The 15720-nt window shown below is 50.4% G+C and overlaps 2 protein-coding genes across 2 annotated transcripts; one reads left to right on the top strand and one right to left on the bottom strand.

Annotated features, from left to right (window-relative positions):
- Positions 1-4684: 4684 nt before the first annotated feature.
- Positions 4685-15520, bottom strand: LOC122385355 (luciferin sulfotransferase-like). Its single transcript, XM_043373576.1, has 7 exons — positions 15135-15520; positions 11253-11469; positions 10675-10997; positions 9763-9892; positions 9300-9394; positions 6013-6199; positions 4685-5693 (listed from the first exon to the last, which is right to left on the bottom strand). Exons 1-7 carry the CDS (start codon positions 15219-15221, stop codon positions 5584-5586), a joined length of 1149 nt encoding a protein of 382 aa, XP_043229511.1. The 5' UTR covers positions 15222-15520; the 3' UTR covers positions 4685-5583.
- LOC122385356 (phytanoyl-CoA dioxygenase domain-containing protein 1-like) lies at positions 7490-9122 on the top strand. The gene is made up of 2 exons (XM_043373577.1): positions 7490-7834; positions 8328-9122. Exons 1-2 carry the CDS (start codon positions 7661-7663, stop codon positions 9015-9017), a joined length of 864 nt encoding a protein of 287 aa, XP_043229512.1. The 5' UTR covers positions 7490-7660; the 3' UTR covers positions 9018-9122.
- Positions 15521-15720: the final 200 nt, after the last annotated feature.

A 15720-nucleotide genomic window follows, 5' to 3' on the forward strand; every position in this document is an offset into this window, starting at 1 on the left:
TCAGGTCAGGTCAGGTCAACCGGTAGGGGTTGTGACATGGGCAGGGCTGCGGAGTCGGAGTCGGAGTCGGAGTCGGAGTCGGTCGGAGTCGACAGTTGTGACCGGAGTCGGAGTCGGACTCGGAGTCGATTTTAGAAACCCGAGCCGGAGTCGGAGTCGGAGTCACCGAAAATCTGTCGACTCCGCAGCCCTGCTAGGTCTGCGGAGTCGGAGTCGGGAGTTAGAGTCGGTCGGAGTCGACAATTCTGCCCGGAGTCGGAGTCGGAGTCGGAGCTGGTTTTTGAAAGCCGGAGTCGGAGTCGGAGTCGGAGTCGCCGAAAATCCATCGACTCCGCAGCCCTGGTGACGGGTATTCGTAATACGTGTCAACCGCCTCGGACAGCTTCGTAACATGTTACGAAGGCACCAAAACTACTTCGTAAATGTTCAAATGGTTGCTAAATTCGAATTCAGCTCCAAAAACTAGCCTAGAAACATGTAAAACTCGAAAAAGTGAACCGAGGTCACCCGAGGTCACCAAAGGTCAATGACCTGACCTGACCTTCAGTTGACCTTGACACCCACCCTAATGCATAGGAGCAACATCAAATCACATGTTTGAACGTTTGAAACCACGAAAAGCTTGCAAACGCGCGGCTAATGCGAGCGGACATGCGCCGAACCGCGATTTCGGCCAAACATGGTCACAGAAAAGAGGTCACAGGTCAAAGGTCATTGGGGTCAGGGTCATGAAATTTTCAGGGTAGGTGTATAATTGATCAATGCGAGGGTACTGAAAGTTTCGTCGCGATCGGCCGCTTTTTACGCGAGTTATTCGCGAAAAACCTTAGGGGGGGTTGCATCACCCCCCCCCCCCCCCTGTGCCGGCGAGGGTTAAAGCTGAGCTGGTTGGAGCTGATTGGTAAAAAACCAAAGCCTCGCCGCGGGTGGCTGTATTGTCGGATAAGAACGCATTCCTGGGATAAGGACGCATTCCTGGCGTATTTTCTTTTAAAATTGCCGATAACTACGAATGGAGGCCGAAATCGGCCGTAAGGAGGTAGACAGTAAGGTTTTCGGACACGGGCTACAAGATGGCTATCTCAGTTTTAATCCCCATGTTAAAGGTGGCCCTTTTCCTTTAATTGGGATTTGGTATGTACCTAGCTGATGTCGTCTGCTATTTCCGGGTGAATTCCAAAAACAATGTGGTCACACGTGGGAGAACCGCGGACCCTTTGCCTCTCACTAGACCCCCAGAGATTCGAACTCAAGACCTATGGAAAATGATGCGGGGACCCTAACCACTACTCTACGCTACCACTGCAGGACGCAGGTAAGCGGCCGGCGGCCGGTAGAGAACGGAAGCGTCAGCGTGGATGCGTAACTATTGTGAAAAAGGAGAAGACTTGAGTTTGTAACGATAGTGTAGAGGCCCGAGCGGTCCGTCAGCGCCGTATTGCGTCTATTAATAGTCACCAACTGCCGGCGCGCGGCCGCCCCTCGGCCGCGCCACCACACAACGAAGTGAACGCCGGCGACACGGTACCTCAGTGACCTCGCCGGGACGCGGGCAGGGGTGTGCCCAGGCGGCTGCCAGATCAGGAGTCTGGCAGGGTATCGGCACAGTGGAGGCGCCGGCCAAGTCCAGCACGTAAAGTTAGCCCATTTAGCCCATCTGGGACCTAGTTGGACGCCCATGACAAACCCAGATCAGTAGCCCAGCCCACATTCGCACAGATTCCCCACTTCCAGCCCATGTGGGCCCCATTTGGGATGGCTGGCTGGGCGGGCACGAAAAGTTTGAACTCAGGTCAAGGTCATGACCTGACCGGAAAAGGTCATGTTGCATATCAGTCGATGCGTCTGAACAAGACAAACACAATGAGACCATCCCCAGCGTCCTATCTATTTCCAATCGCGAGTTATTGGCAAAAATCTGTTTGAAGCCTCAAATGACCTCGGGTGACCTTTCTAGAGGCTATCAGCAAAAATGACACCTAGGACCCTTTCAAATATGATGAGTCGAGTCGGCAATTTTTTTTAGTCGAGTACAACCCTGACCTAGAGCAACCAAATTTGCACAGGGGAGAGAATTCCAGGGGCCCACCGCCACCTACCTACCAAATTTGGTGTTTCTATAAGGTGTTTCTAGGTGGACTTAGAAGCCAATCACGAGGGGCTTCGCATTGACCCCCCCCCCCCCCCGCTTCCAGGCCATGTAATGAAAAATGACCTGCCAGGGCGAGGGTTAAAAACTGCTATTTTTTAGAGTTTGACGTTTGTGCCCTCTGTGGGGATACTCACAGTCGTGGGCTAAGGGTAGGGGTATAGGAGTAACGGGCAACGGGTTATTTTTGTGGCCGTATTTACAATCGAAGTTTATACCCGTGATGGTCGCTCGGCGCCACGCAGACGGCACCTGGCCTGCGTGGTGACGTCTGTGGAGCGCCGGGCGACCATCAGGGGTAAACTCCGATTGTGAATGGTGCCACAAAAATAACCTACCCGTTACTCTTACCCCTGCCCTTAACCCGCGCCCCGTTGGGAGGGGCAGAATCTGCCGCCCTCCTGTTTTTCGCCAATAACTTCTAAACGCGTCACGTCATCAACGTCAAACTTTCAGTACCTTATCATACATCAATTTGACACGTTCACTGAAAATATGAGCGAAATCCGTCGGAAATCGTTTGAGAAAATGACGTTTAAGTGACGTCATGTCACGCCATTTTCGCCTCAAAAACCGCAAAACTTCAAACGCCCCTAACATCTTCATTTTTAAAGCAATCAATACGCAACAAAAAAGGTTATACGTGATTTTATTTTGTCCATCAAATGGTTGTCTCGTTTTTTTTTTAATTTGGGATTTTGGCCCAAATGTTAAAAACTGACTTTTGGGAACACAATTATAAAATCCAAAATTTTGAGTGTATCGAAAAAAAAAAACGGAATACATGTCAGAGAAGTGATCTATGGCACCTCGACATACCATTTTTAGAAGAATCGGTTTAAAAATGTGAGTTATTAAAATCTTTATGACGTCACGACGCTATTTTTTAAATGTTTTTTTTTTGACGTTCTAGACCTCGTACGGAAACAAAAATAGCACCATTCGATTCGTCGTGAAAAACTGCATCAGATACACACCTTTTTAGGTCTTAACAACCAACTTCAAAATTTGACCTCACTTGACCTGACTTTGACCTGACCTCGATCTGAAATTCATTAACATGTGGTCCATATCACTTATCGAGTGTGTCTATTGAATTCTATGAATAAAATGACCCATAAAACATGTGTCGCACGTGCCCTTTTCTATATTTCGTTTTTGGTGACCTGACCTGACCTTGACCTTGACCTTGTGACCTTGACCTTGCATGATATTGTATGCAACGAATATTGTCTCGGTAGCCTAAGAACACGTTTTGGGCAACCAGTCTCAGTCCATTTTTCGGCAACTACGGTACGGTGCAAGGCCGATACCTACTGTAGCCCGAAATTTGCATTTTGTACCCTTGACCTGACCTCGATCTGACTTCTGACCTACTTAAGCAAAAAATTCGACTCTTAAGATCCGCCTTGTTGAGAGCTTTCGATTGCCGTTTTCCCCGTCTTTCTATACGACCATCGGCTCGGAAGTTAGACAGGGGGAGGGCGGAATCTGTCCCCCCCCCCCCCAGCAGGGCGCGTATGGCTGAATAGCCCAGCGGGGCGCGGGTTAACCACCAGTGATTGTGAATACGGCCACTGGAGGCTAATCCGTTTACCTCATGTCAAATCTAAGGATTACTGCAGAAAGAGCGGTAAATATAAAGAGCTATTGAATACGCATATCCGCGGCGCTGTAGCTTTATTGGCCCCGGGCTATACACCGATCCGTCGAAACTTGTTGAAATGGGCAAAATTTGACCTTTGGAACCCTCTAGTGACCTGGCCTTTAGCTTTGACCTGACAAAAAAGAAAACACTGGAATATGTTTTCATTGTTTTTTTTAACGCTCTTTTGAATGCCGCTTACTGCGTGTTGCTACGTGGTCCAGAAGCCGAGTTAGATGGCGGGGGGGGGAGGCGTGAAAGTGATACGCCCCCCCCCCATCATGACACGGAAAACGCAGACCACCGGCACGGCGCGGGATAAGATTATGAACTTTATACTGAGTACCTAATGTTCATATCGCATTGTCAAAGTACAGTGTCTTCTCGTCGTGTCTGATTCGGTATCTGCCACTGAGTAGTGAGTAGGTACCAGGTGCCCTCCGCCTCTGATCCGGTAAATGTAACCGATTGCCCTCCGTCTACGATGTGCATGGCATGTCGGTGGTGTCATCCGTCTAAGGGTTAGATAATGTGAGTGCCTGTCACTCAACAGTAGAATAGCGAGTTGAGTGGCCTCGTCTCGTCGCCGGGTCACAGGTGAAACCGGGAGACTGCCGGCTGTAGAGTAGATGGCCGTGCTGCCTGCATCCGGCATCGGGAGGGTTCTGAGCTGACGCAGAAGGTCGTGAATCGGTACCGAACAATAATACATTCGTATTGGATGCACATTGCATGAGCTTGAAAATAAACGGGACGGGAGAGACATAGCATTTCTCGTGTCTTTTTACAACGCAATGAAATTTGTACCACCAAGAGAGTTTCGACTATATCAACGATAGCTATGAAGGGACTGAAAAAATGCACGGTTCTCACATTCATCACATATGTTCTCACATTGAAAACAGTCACCTATATTTCAATCCACTTTATCACAAACACTGATCCCATTCGGTCCCCTCAAGTCAGGGTTAATCTCAGATGCACGACAAATGCAACGAATGCTAACAATATTTCGCCTCTTTCGGTTTGTCGGTTAACAGGTGACATATAGCATACAATGTTCCTGAAATACGGGAATAAAACAATTCTTTAGAAATATGTAACATGAACAATGAATGTATGTATACAATCGTAGAGCGGTCCGGTACAAGCGCAAGTAATTGCACGCCATAATTTCACATTGGCAGTTTTACCATTTCTGCGATTCTTCTGCAACGTACGATGACACACAAAGCCTACCATGCCCACACAATTCCCCCAACCCCTAGGCTTCCTTCCAGCTTTCTAGCCCCTCTTCAGCCTCTTGTACAAGTCCGGACATGAAGAAACGACGTGGTTGGATATTTGGCTCGTTCCTTGTCGTTGTCGCAGAGTTAGGCACATCTACAATTCATTGGCGCACACTATTTCATAAATGTTGACTTTGCCGTCTTTCGCATATTGTTGCACTTGCTAGTTGCACTCCTGAGTTGCATGTGTACCGCGCAAGCAGCCGGTCGGCTCCGGCGCGGCTCGCCGCAGGGCGAGGCTGCTGTCCTTTCGACGCACTTGCGCCACTGATAACAGTGGCCTGCGCCACTGTCATTTCACAGAGAACGAGCGAGACCGCTGCTCTTTCCCTAGAGAGCTGGCGAGGTCTCTGCCCTTTCCTTGAGAACGGGAGAGACGGCTGTCCTTTCCTGGAGAGCGGCCGAAGTCGCCATCCTTTCCCAGAGAGCGGCATCGGCAGAGACGTCAGACCGTCCTACCCCTCACGAGTCCTGGCACCACCACCCAGCATCGGCGGCCGTCATTCGTACTGGAACTGGATGTCGATGCCCTCACTGTTTGCCGCGATCCAGGCGTCGAACCGACGGTTCAGGTCCTCGTCGAAGTAGTTCTTCCAGTCACCGATCTGGCCTTTATTGGGCAAAAAGTGAAATTGACAGGTTAGTCGAGCGAAGTCCCAACAGTCATACACCCACCACCAATCTAATGCACTGAAGGGCTCAATTAATGAGACGAATGACCTTTGATAAGTAAAGGGACGTCTTTTTATCAACGCTAGACGAAGTTCCACACATTTTCCTCTTAGTCCTTGTTAAATATTAAACGTGATTTGCCTTACCGAATTTCTTAATTGCATATTTATTCCGTTTACGTGCAGCAATGTTTTAAATCGACACATACGAGTAAGACTTATTGATAGTAGAGAAGACTGATTTTTCATGCGTCTTACCTTTCCGGATGAACTTTTTCTCCGACTTGTTCTCGTGCATGAGGACGTCCCTGAAGACCTCTCGGTTCACCTTGTCATTCTTGCTCATGGAGCTGAAGCTGAGGTGGTCACAGAGGTCGACCACCTGCTGCTCCGTCATCGGCTTCTCCAGGAAGTCGGAGACCTTTCGGACTGCGGCGGCCAGGTCCTTCACAAGGAAAGGAGTCGGGTCAGTGCGAAATACCGGCACGAAGGCAAGGGTCGGGTCAGCGTGAGTTATACCCGTCACAACGACAGGGTGAAATATAACGATATAATCAAGTAAAGTAACCGTACTCTCATAGTTAATATCCAAAATCGTAAGAAAAGGCCTGATAATTCCGAGGAGCTTTCGGCTTACGCCTTCTTCAACTCGCTCCAACTCAAGACTTCAACTTCAGGTGTCTTGAATCAGGCCTTTTCTTAAGATTTTGGATATTAACTATGAGAGTACGGTTACTTTACTTGATTATATGTTTAAGCATGTCTCTCAAAACAGTGCTAACAACAATCAAGACTAATGAAGTATAACGATTTCGATTTCGGGCGAGCATATACTTGTGATTGGTACAGTCGGCTACAAGTTAATCGAAAGGGACTCTTTAATCGCTGTTCACCCGGGCCGCAGCACAGGCAGTAGCCGCATGATACTGCAGGTCGACTGTGCCGCATGACTTTGAAGTTAAGCGGGTCAGCCTAACTGTACGCTGTTTACAACGAATAGATCGAATCCCTATCGATTAACCTGTACCTTCTCGACTGTACAGGTCTCGCGGGTTTTAGCGGTAGGTTTTGCACCTAGAAAATATAGTGTACTTCAGGCTATATCTTCGTCGTCTTAAGCTTTTAAGTGTTGAAGGTGCGATCGACTTGTTGGGTAACAAGCCGGCCATGATCGTGTAAAATGGCTTCATCGTAGATCGATTAGTTTCTGAGATATAACCGGAAATGTAAAAGTGCAAAACCTACCGCGTAATCTCGCGAGAGCCGTACGTACATACGTACATGATACTATATGTATACATGTCCGTTCGTCTTGGGTGCACTTTATCGGGAAATGCTATTTATCTGTCTACAATTTCACGTTTGATAAAAAGTTTGTGCCCAACAGAAGTCTGTGCCTCATTTAGATAATATTAGCGGTGGAAAGTTCATTAGCTCTCAATGTTCTCCCTTCTTCCCGGGATAACGGAGTGGCGAGAAAACATATGCGACCTAGACTTGTGAAACTGGAAAGCTGCACCATAATTTAGAGATGGTGGGAGCTCGTCTTGATTTTTCAAACGGCTGCGGAATATAACGGTCGTACCTGGTACTATCCGTTCTCTAGAGAATGCTATTTTAAAAGCAGCATTGTACAAATTCCACGCACCCTAATGGCCTTGAGTTGGTATATGGCGCGGAAAGGGCGCTCAGTTTTAGCCAGTATCAGACGTAACTCGGTTGTTTATATAAGTGGGATAGCTCGGCGGGACGCCTGGTGGACACGGGGTCCCGCTGGCCGAGACCAGCCCCCAGCGGCCGTCTGGTGCGGTCGGCCGGCTGTTTATCCGACCGGCCGGCGCCGAGACGGCGGTCACTGGTCAGTGGTGACGCGTGGGTCAGCGGCGCAGGAGTGCGGCACGGCGCCATGCTCACTCCCAGCCAGCTGCGTCAGTTTGAGGAGGATGGCTACCTCGTGCTGCCCGAGTTCCTTTCCAACCAGGAGGTCGCGTCCCTGGAGGCGGCGCGGGCGCGGATAGTGGACGGCCTGGACCCGGCGGAGCACCGGATTAGCATCTTCACTACGCTGGAGGACCGTCAGGTGACACCGCGCACACACCGCGGGCGCAGCCGTACGGCTCACATCACAACACCAACGGGCGTTGGAGGGATACGGCGAATCTTCACAAATGAGTACTTTCTCAACTCGTCAATGCGCTTTATAGTTTTCACCATTTCAGCCATCCAGGTTTGATTCCCGCCTGAATGTGAATTTTTACAATATTTGCAGGAAAGATAGAGGATAAGATGCGCCGCTGTTTTCTTATATGTTCGCGAAAAAGGAACAAAAACAAAAGGGTGGGAATTGCCGCTATAGATGGCATGACACCATTCTCTATACGCATCATACAAAAAGCTGCCGGGGCTGTTCCATTGGCATTGTCCACTTAGCGACCATACGCATTGCGTATCATAAACGAGAAGAGCCTTTCTGACAAACTCCTGTCTTTCAGTACTATGCATGTAAATAATAAGCGCAAGTCCACACTCACGGCCTCTCCTCTCTCGAAGTTTTTTGCTTTCGTCTGTTGCAGGTAGACCTTCGAGCCAAGGATGATTACTTCCTGGAGAGTGGCGACAAGGTGCGGTTCTTTTGGGAGGAGGGCGCGTTCAACTCGGCCGGGGAGCTGACTGTAGACCGGTCGCTGGCCATCAACAAGATCGGCCACGCGCTGCACTGGCTGGTGCCCGAGTTCCGGGCCGTCACGTTCAGCGACAAGGTGCGCGCGCTGTGCCGCTCGCTGCGCTTCTCGGCGCCGGCCGTGGCGCAGTCGATGTACATCTTCAAGCAGCCGGGCATCGGCGGCGAGGTGACACCCCACCAGGACGCCACGTTCCTCTACACGGAGCCGCCGTCGGCCATCGCCGGCCTCTGGATGGCCCTGGAGGACGCAGACGTCGAGAACGGCTGTCTGTGGTTCGCGCCCGGCTCGCACAAAGGTCCCGTCACGCGCCGGTTCGTGAGGAACCCCGACCCGGCCGGGCCGCGGCTGTTGTTCCGCGGCCAGCAGCAGGAGGTCGACCCGGAGGCGTTCGTGCCGGTGCCGGTGAAGAGGGGCGGCTGTGTGCTCATCAGCGGCCTGGTGCAGCACCGCAGCAGCGCCAACACGTCGGCCCGCTCGCGGCACATCTACACGTTCCACGTGGTGGAAACGGACGGAGCTGAGTACTCGGAGGAGAACTGGCTGCAGCCCACCGCTCAGCTGCCGTTCCCAAAACTATAAACGTGAGCCGACACCAGCCCTTTGAGCAGCCAAAACACCGTGGTCCGTGCCGTGTACAATGGATTATCTATAAGTGAAACAAATAAACCACGCGTCTGAATCCGATTATCGTCCTGCATTTATCGTGTATGGTGGGGCACTGCAGTGGGCTCTTAAGATCATCGACCACTTCGCAGACCGGTAAACCTATAAACGTTGAATGATTGGGATATCAGTCCCCTCGATAGCACGCCCATTATCCTCATACAGTGAGATGCCACACCAAGGCTCATCGGCACTCACCTGTTTCATGTCCTCGTAGACCAGGAAGCACATGTTGGGGTGGTCCTTCCGACTCCAGGCCTGTCGCAGGTTCTCCCAGTACGGGCACCACGGCACTGCGGCGCACACACACACACACACACAGCACCGGTGACAATCGAGATAGGCGTGTCTGTAGTGTCATCACATCTACTCAATGCAATCTGCATTTAGATGTGTGCGTCGGTGATATTGTGCACAATACATTTAATTCACTTAGGTTGACATTTTCTGAGTACGTTGACATGGTTATTGATAGGATGCGATGTAAACAACAAACGCAGAAGCTATCCGCTAACGTAAAATCTCGCATTCAATTAGGTATTTGTACGAAACTTATTCGAATAGGTAGGCGCGATACATGGATTTCAACATAGTAGATGTTTTGAAAACGTGTGTTAGCCATATTCTAATGCTACTTATCTCACACATCAACTCAACTCACATGTGTTCGCCATGAATAGTTCTACGAAGGTCTTGAAGTCTCCCCGGAACTCATACAGGCCTTTGAAGAGCAGGTTGTGGTGGTAGTAGCTCACCACTGTGTCCTTCGGGTTTCTGGTCACGTACACTATCTAAAATAAAAAGAAAAGATGCACACGATCAGCATGCATATTCAATTCCTGGTTGAATACACTCAAATTGTGGGATATCGCTGTTGTAAGGAAAGATGTACGCACTTTGTGAAGCACTTTGTAAAGGTTTCCCAACAAGACCCTAAAAACTCAGCTCTGGAACACACTGTAGGTACACTGCAGTTTTAGGTTTCATTTTGAGCGTACTCTCCGTCCTCCACGTGCACTTAAACTAAGCACGTGCTCTATCGACCTGATCGTTACTGGCTTTGTTTGCGGTGCTGGTGCAGTTGGGAGTATTCGGTAAGAGAAGTAACCTTCAATTAGGCATCATAATTTTAAGCGAAGGAATTGTTATTTCTCCAGTGCGTTGACACCTACTTAGATGCAAGATAGTACACAAACTTCTGCGTTATCTGTAGACACGTTTCTGCACTACCGGAGCTGAAATTCAAGACAGCTTAGATCAAGGCTTAGATTGACGAAAATTCCTAGACGAGCCTCGACCTCCCCGAATCAATCTTCCGAGTTCCGCTACCACGAAATGAGCCACATTCAGGTCGACCCAAGGACCCTCGGCAGGGTTGGGCTATGGGTCCTGCCGTGCCTCGTCGCAGAAGGACGCATGGGTTCGATACCCGGTACATGCCTATCGTCAGTGTCGGCCTGCAGATACCACTCTGATACGGAGTGCAACAGGGATGAGCTGCCGCCGTAAGCTTGGCTCGGCGATGTCAGGGTCACATGAGCCTAACATCAGTGTTCACAGTGACAGAGCTCACCTTACAGACGTCCAGTATCCGGGGCGGCAGCAGAGAGAAGAAGATGTGCGTCTTGACGAAGCGTCTCTCGTTATCGGGAGTCTGCTGCATGATCTGCGTTGTGTCGTTCTTGGCTAGCGCCATGAGCTCAGGGTTGTGACGGAGCATGGTGAACATTTTGGTGGTCTTCGCACCCTTCTGCTTGATCACCTTGGTCATCATGCCTTTGCTGTTGATCCAGTGCTCCAGCAGCGGGAACTTCACGTCCATGTGAAGTGACTTGGCCTTGGCAAGATCACAGTCGTTGCCGACGCACCAAACGAGCTCCTGTGTCCATGTGGAGCCTGCCGACACATAAACGTAAAAATGCTACTGTTATTCTGAAGTAAACCATCGAACAAGCTAATAAGATAGCAACATTTCCCGTGATACTTAGAATGCGATTTTTCTTAGCTCATGCAAGGTGAACTTTTATTATTTCTTATCAACTTCCCCTGATATCAAAGCACCCAGCCGCCATGGACGGATAGTGGACGGACACGCCGAGTCACGGTTACACTGGCAATCAGTTTGATACGTGCAGGGCCGCTATAGCTGACCTGTTTTCGGGAAGGATATGACCCAGACGTCTGACGGCCGCAGCGGCAGGTGGTACACCTTGTCGGCGATGTCGCGGTAGGTGGACGGCAGGCAGATGCCACCCGGCCACACCGTCTCCAGGTTGTTCAACACGCCAAAGTTCTGCTTCAGCAGGGACTTGGTTTGTGGGTCGTACTGCTCGAAGGCTATGGGACTGGCAGTGAGCTTCATTTGTGCCTGAAACAAAACAATCATATGATGACGGGCTGGAGTGGGGTTCAAGTGCAGGTAGCACACATACGTACGTAAATAGGATGCGTCTTCACAAATCTATTACCCGTCAGAGAGATTCATTGCGGAATCGGGCGGGGAATGAGGGAATGAGTCAAGGAAGACATTGGGATCTACCCATGGCCTGGAGCTAAAATATTGCCCTAGGATCTAACGACCTTCCAAAATAAAAGCATGGTGATTACGGAGCGAGCGAAGCGAGCGTAGTCTTTCCTTAGATTAACGGAAATTTCTGAGTATGAGCGGCCGGCCGGCCGGCCGGCCGGCCGGCCGTGGTCACGCTTTTGCGAGGCTTATATCTCAGCAACCACTTGACCGATTTACACGCGGTAATTTTTGTAGGGTAGCTTCATTCCTTCTACCAAGTATTGGACTATTCCCGATGCATGTGGGTGACCCCTTATGCACGTGCCACGTGCAAAACGAAGAGGTGTCACTTTTGTAATTGTTGCAATATCTCGGTAACTACTTGGCCGATTGCGCTGAAAGTTGGCATGTAGGTAGGCACCCACTAGGCACTGCATATACATGTGCCAGAGTTGGGGTGCTGCTGCACGTGCGCACGTGCAGGGGTCGTTTCCAGATCTCGGGAACGGCTGGACCGATTGCGCTCAAATTTGGTACACGGTTAGGGACCGGTTAGTAGGGTGCCGTGCACAAGTCAGTTGGGACCCATTTTGCACGTGCGCACGTGCAGGGTGCCGCTTCCAGATCTCGAGAACGGCTGGGCCGATTGTGCTCAAATTTGGCACATCGCTAGAGACCAGTTAGTAGGGTGTCGTGCACAAGTCAGTTGGAGGTACCCCCTCGCAATTTCGCACGTGCAAGGCCCACCCTCTCGCTCGCTCCGTTAGTCGCCCCAAAAGGCGTTATACTGGTGTATAATTACGGAGCGAGCGAAGCGAGCGGAGTCTTACGTAGAATAACGGAAATTTCTGAGTATGAGCGGCCGGCCGGCCGGCCGGCCGGCCGTGGTCACGATTCTGCGACGCTTATATCTCAGAAACCACTCAACCGATTTACATGCGGTAATTTTTGTAGGGTAGCTTCATTCCTTCTACCAAGTATTGGACTATTCCCGATGCATGTGGGTGACCCCTTATGCACGTGCCATGTGCAAAACGAAGAGGTGTCACTTTTGCAATTGTTGCAATATCTCGGTAACTACTTGACCGATTGCGCTGAAAGTTGGCATGTAGGTAGGCACCCACTAGGCAATGCATATCCATGTGCCAGAGTTGGGGTGCTGCTGCACGTGCGCACGTGCAGGGGTCGATTCTAGATCTCGAGAACGGCTGGACCGATTGCGCTCAAATTTGGCACACGGTTACGGAGCAGTTAGTAGGGTGCCGTGCACAAGTCAGCTGGGACCCATTTTGCACGTGCGCACGTGCAGGGTACCGCCTCCAGATCTCGAGAACGGCTGGGCCGATTGTGCTCAAATTTGGCACATCGCTAGATACCGGTTAGTAGGGTGCCGTGCACAAGTCAGCTGGAGGTACCCCCTCGAAATTTCGCACGTGCAAGGCTCACCCTCTCGCTCGCTCCGTTAGTCGCCCCAAAAGGCGTTATACTGGTGTATATTGTATAGGTATCACACACAACCCAAGGCAAACAGACCGGGATGCGTAAACGAATAGATATTTATCGACGTTACTCCTTAAAGAAAGTGTAGAAAAGGAGATAGGTAGTGGTACCGGCGCCATGGCAAGACGTACGTTTTGTCCAAGGTTCACTCCGCTTTGTCACGTGAGTCAGACTCAGACGTATGTACCTGGTTGCCTTATGTAATATCTAAGACGAGGTCAAACGCCTGTCGCCAGTTAATCGTACCGCGGCTAACTTTTAAAGAATTAGATTGGAGACGCTCTCCGCTTACATTTCTATCAGCATAATAGCCGATATGAATGGTAAAATTTGGGCGGTAAAGCTAAATAGCTATCAAAACATAGGCTTTATTTGCGTGTATGTGCACGAAACATTTTCAAAACAGGTTATTGATTATGCTGAAATATTTCTCGTCTCAACTTGCAAGCACGTGTCTCCAGTCAAAAAGAGCATTGTATCAATCACAATGGTGGGTCGACGTGGCAACCATACACAATCTCAGCGAGTGGCGAGCATTCAGCAGAAGTGCACTGACTCATAGTCAGCGCCAGATTAGCTTCAGATTACAAGGCCAGATAAGATAAATAGCTTTACTCGACAAACACTGACATGCGCTCTTAAGTGCTCACATACCACGGAGATTGGGTGACGTATTGGAGACCAAGGTCCGCATCGCCTTGGCTAAGGGCAGTGCGAGTGCGCAACGCATTGTGAGCTATTGCGCTACACGCCGGCCACCTGAACCATCACTGTGCAGTGCGCAGTGTTTCAAAACACACCTGCACTTGAACATGTTATACAACAGAAGTAATACCTAGAAGCTATTCGGCGTTATGCAAGTGAGGAACTAGAGACTAAAAAATGTACACTAATCAAACAATAGAACACAGCACAGCAGAAATGTGTACTGCGTATAGGTACCTAGGTGACTCACCAAATCTATCATGCTTTGTGGAGACCCGCGCCCCACACCCTGGCTGTACGTACAAGTACGGTTCGGTACGGTTCGAACTCGTATGTACGGTTCGACGGACGAGCACGCCCTGGGATGGAGTCTCCACACCCGCCGGACACGCAGTATGTCGATTGTATGACAGACTCACCAGTGGATGAGCCCGCGGGCGAACGCGTCACAAAATCGATAGATTCGTGGAACACCTGACACAGTTGAGCCGACGGCCAATTAAATGGAATTAACACCGTTATTGACCTTGCTGACATGCACAAGCCTTATGCCCGAGTGACCTATAAGCCTGATGTCTTGCATCAAGAAAACAGAGAGGTAAAGAAAGAGGGGAAGACGAGAGAGAAAGAGAGAGAGAGAGAGAGAGAGAGAGAGAGAGAGAGAGAGAGAGAGAGAGAATGGGGGAGAAATAAGAAGGATAAGAGAGGAGGGTAATAGCAATCAAGAGTAACGATCCATCCTTCTCCGCAACTCTCTCCCGGAGCTGTATCGATGACGGTCGTACCATTGATGACGTAGAGCTTAGTCCAGATCCCCCTGGACGCACACTTACATTCGAACAACCCGATGTGTCTGTCTTAATGGCCAGCTGTTGTACCTAAATGCAACAGCGGGCAGCTGAAGCCGGTGTATCGATGGCCGGCGCCACAACCTTCGAAGAGTAGATACTGGGCTAAGGAACTCGTCATAATGGAGGCATTCCACGCAAAGGCATTGCTGTTGACGGCATGCGATTCACTCGCCAGCACATTGCGTAGTAGGGATATTGCGTAGTGCACACCAATGCGCACCTACATACCTATGTATATACCTACCTACTGCGTAGGACACAACAGAGCTGACGATGATTTTATCTTCAGACCCCACCAACGAGGAAGGACCGCCATAAATGCCTAACGCTTAGTCGAAACAAGCACAAAACTGATTAAATTCTGCCTCAGCCATCCTAAGATGGATATACACTCCGGTTAGCGACAAAATAGCTGAAAACAAAGCCAACAGTCTCAAGTAGTCCCATCTGCCTACCGGATTCACTTACCTTATGCTTCTTCCATGGTAACAATTTCTGCAGCCGGCCTCGTTTCTTCTCTCCCACGACCTCTGCACCGCTGTTGGTGACGCTCATGGTGACACGCTGCGCTGGGAGGGTGAGGGGCTTCCTCTCTGGGCCCGGTGTCGGCTGAGTGACCGAGCGTCCACCGTCCGCCGTCCGCCACCCGCGCTATCGCTCACCTACCTATCGAGCTCACTATCGCCAAAATTAGCCGTGTCAGGGGCGCCGCTCGGCGGGTGTTTGCAGCCGCCGATAAGTGGCCGGCGTGTGACGCTGATGTCACAGACGTGTGACGCCGGCTGTGCCGCCGAGGAGTGGCGCGTCACTGTGACTGCACCGCCACAGCCCCGCTGAGTGTCCCGGAATACAATGAGCCTATACTTCCGAGCCACCGCAACCGGCCGCCGCGCCGCGCTATTGGCATGATCTCTGATCCGGGTGACAAATCATAGCTGTTCCGGTAAACAACAGCCTTTGAACAAACATACAAATGTTCCGTATTGCATAAATGCCAACGCGTGAGTCAAGGTGGATGGCAGATTAATGGTTTGGGCGACAAGACTTTGAAATG

This window comes from Amphibalanus amphitrite, unplaced genomic scaffold (genome assembly GCF_019059575.1).
Source record: "Amphibalanus amphitrite isolate SeventyFive unplaced genomic scaffold, NRLGWU_Aamphi_draft 000215F_arrow, whole genome shotgun sequence".
Lineage (NCBI taxonomy): Eukaryota > Metazoa > Arthropoda > Thecostraca > Balanomorpha > Balanidae > Amphibalanus > Amphibalanus amphitrite.

What these genes read in the sequence shown, in the direction of transcription:
- LOC122385356 (XM_043373577.1), top strand. Translation starts at nt 7,661, where the DNA reads ATGCTCACTCCCAGCCAGCTGCGTCAGTTTGAGGAGGATGGCTACCTC. An exon ending in CTACGCTGGAGGACCGTCAG is followed by an intron (nt 7,835 to 8,327) that starts GTGACACCGCGC and finishes CGTCTGTTGCAG; the next exon opens with GTAGACCTTCGAGCCAAGGA.
- LOC122385355 (XM_043373576.1), bottom strand. Translation starts at nt 15,221, where the DNA reads ATGAGCGTCACCAACAGCGGTGCAGAGGTCGTGGGAGAGAAGAAACGA. An exon ending in GGATACTGGACGTCTGTAAG is followed by an intron (nt 9,893 to 10,674) that starts GTGAGCTCTGTC and finishes TTTTTATTTTAG; the next exon opens with ATAGTGTACGTGACCAGAAA. An exon ending in TCTACGAGGACATGAAACAG is followed by an intron (nt 6,200 to 9,299) that starts GTGAGTGCCGAT and finishes TTCCTTGTGAAG; the next exon opens with GACCTGGCCGCCGCAGTCCG.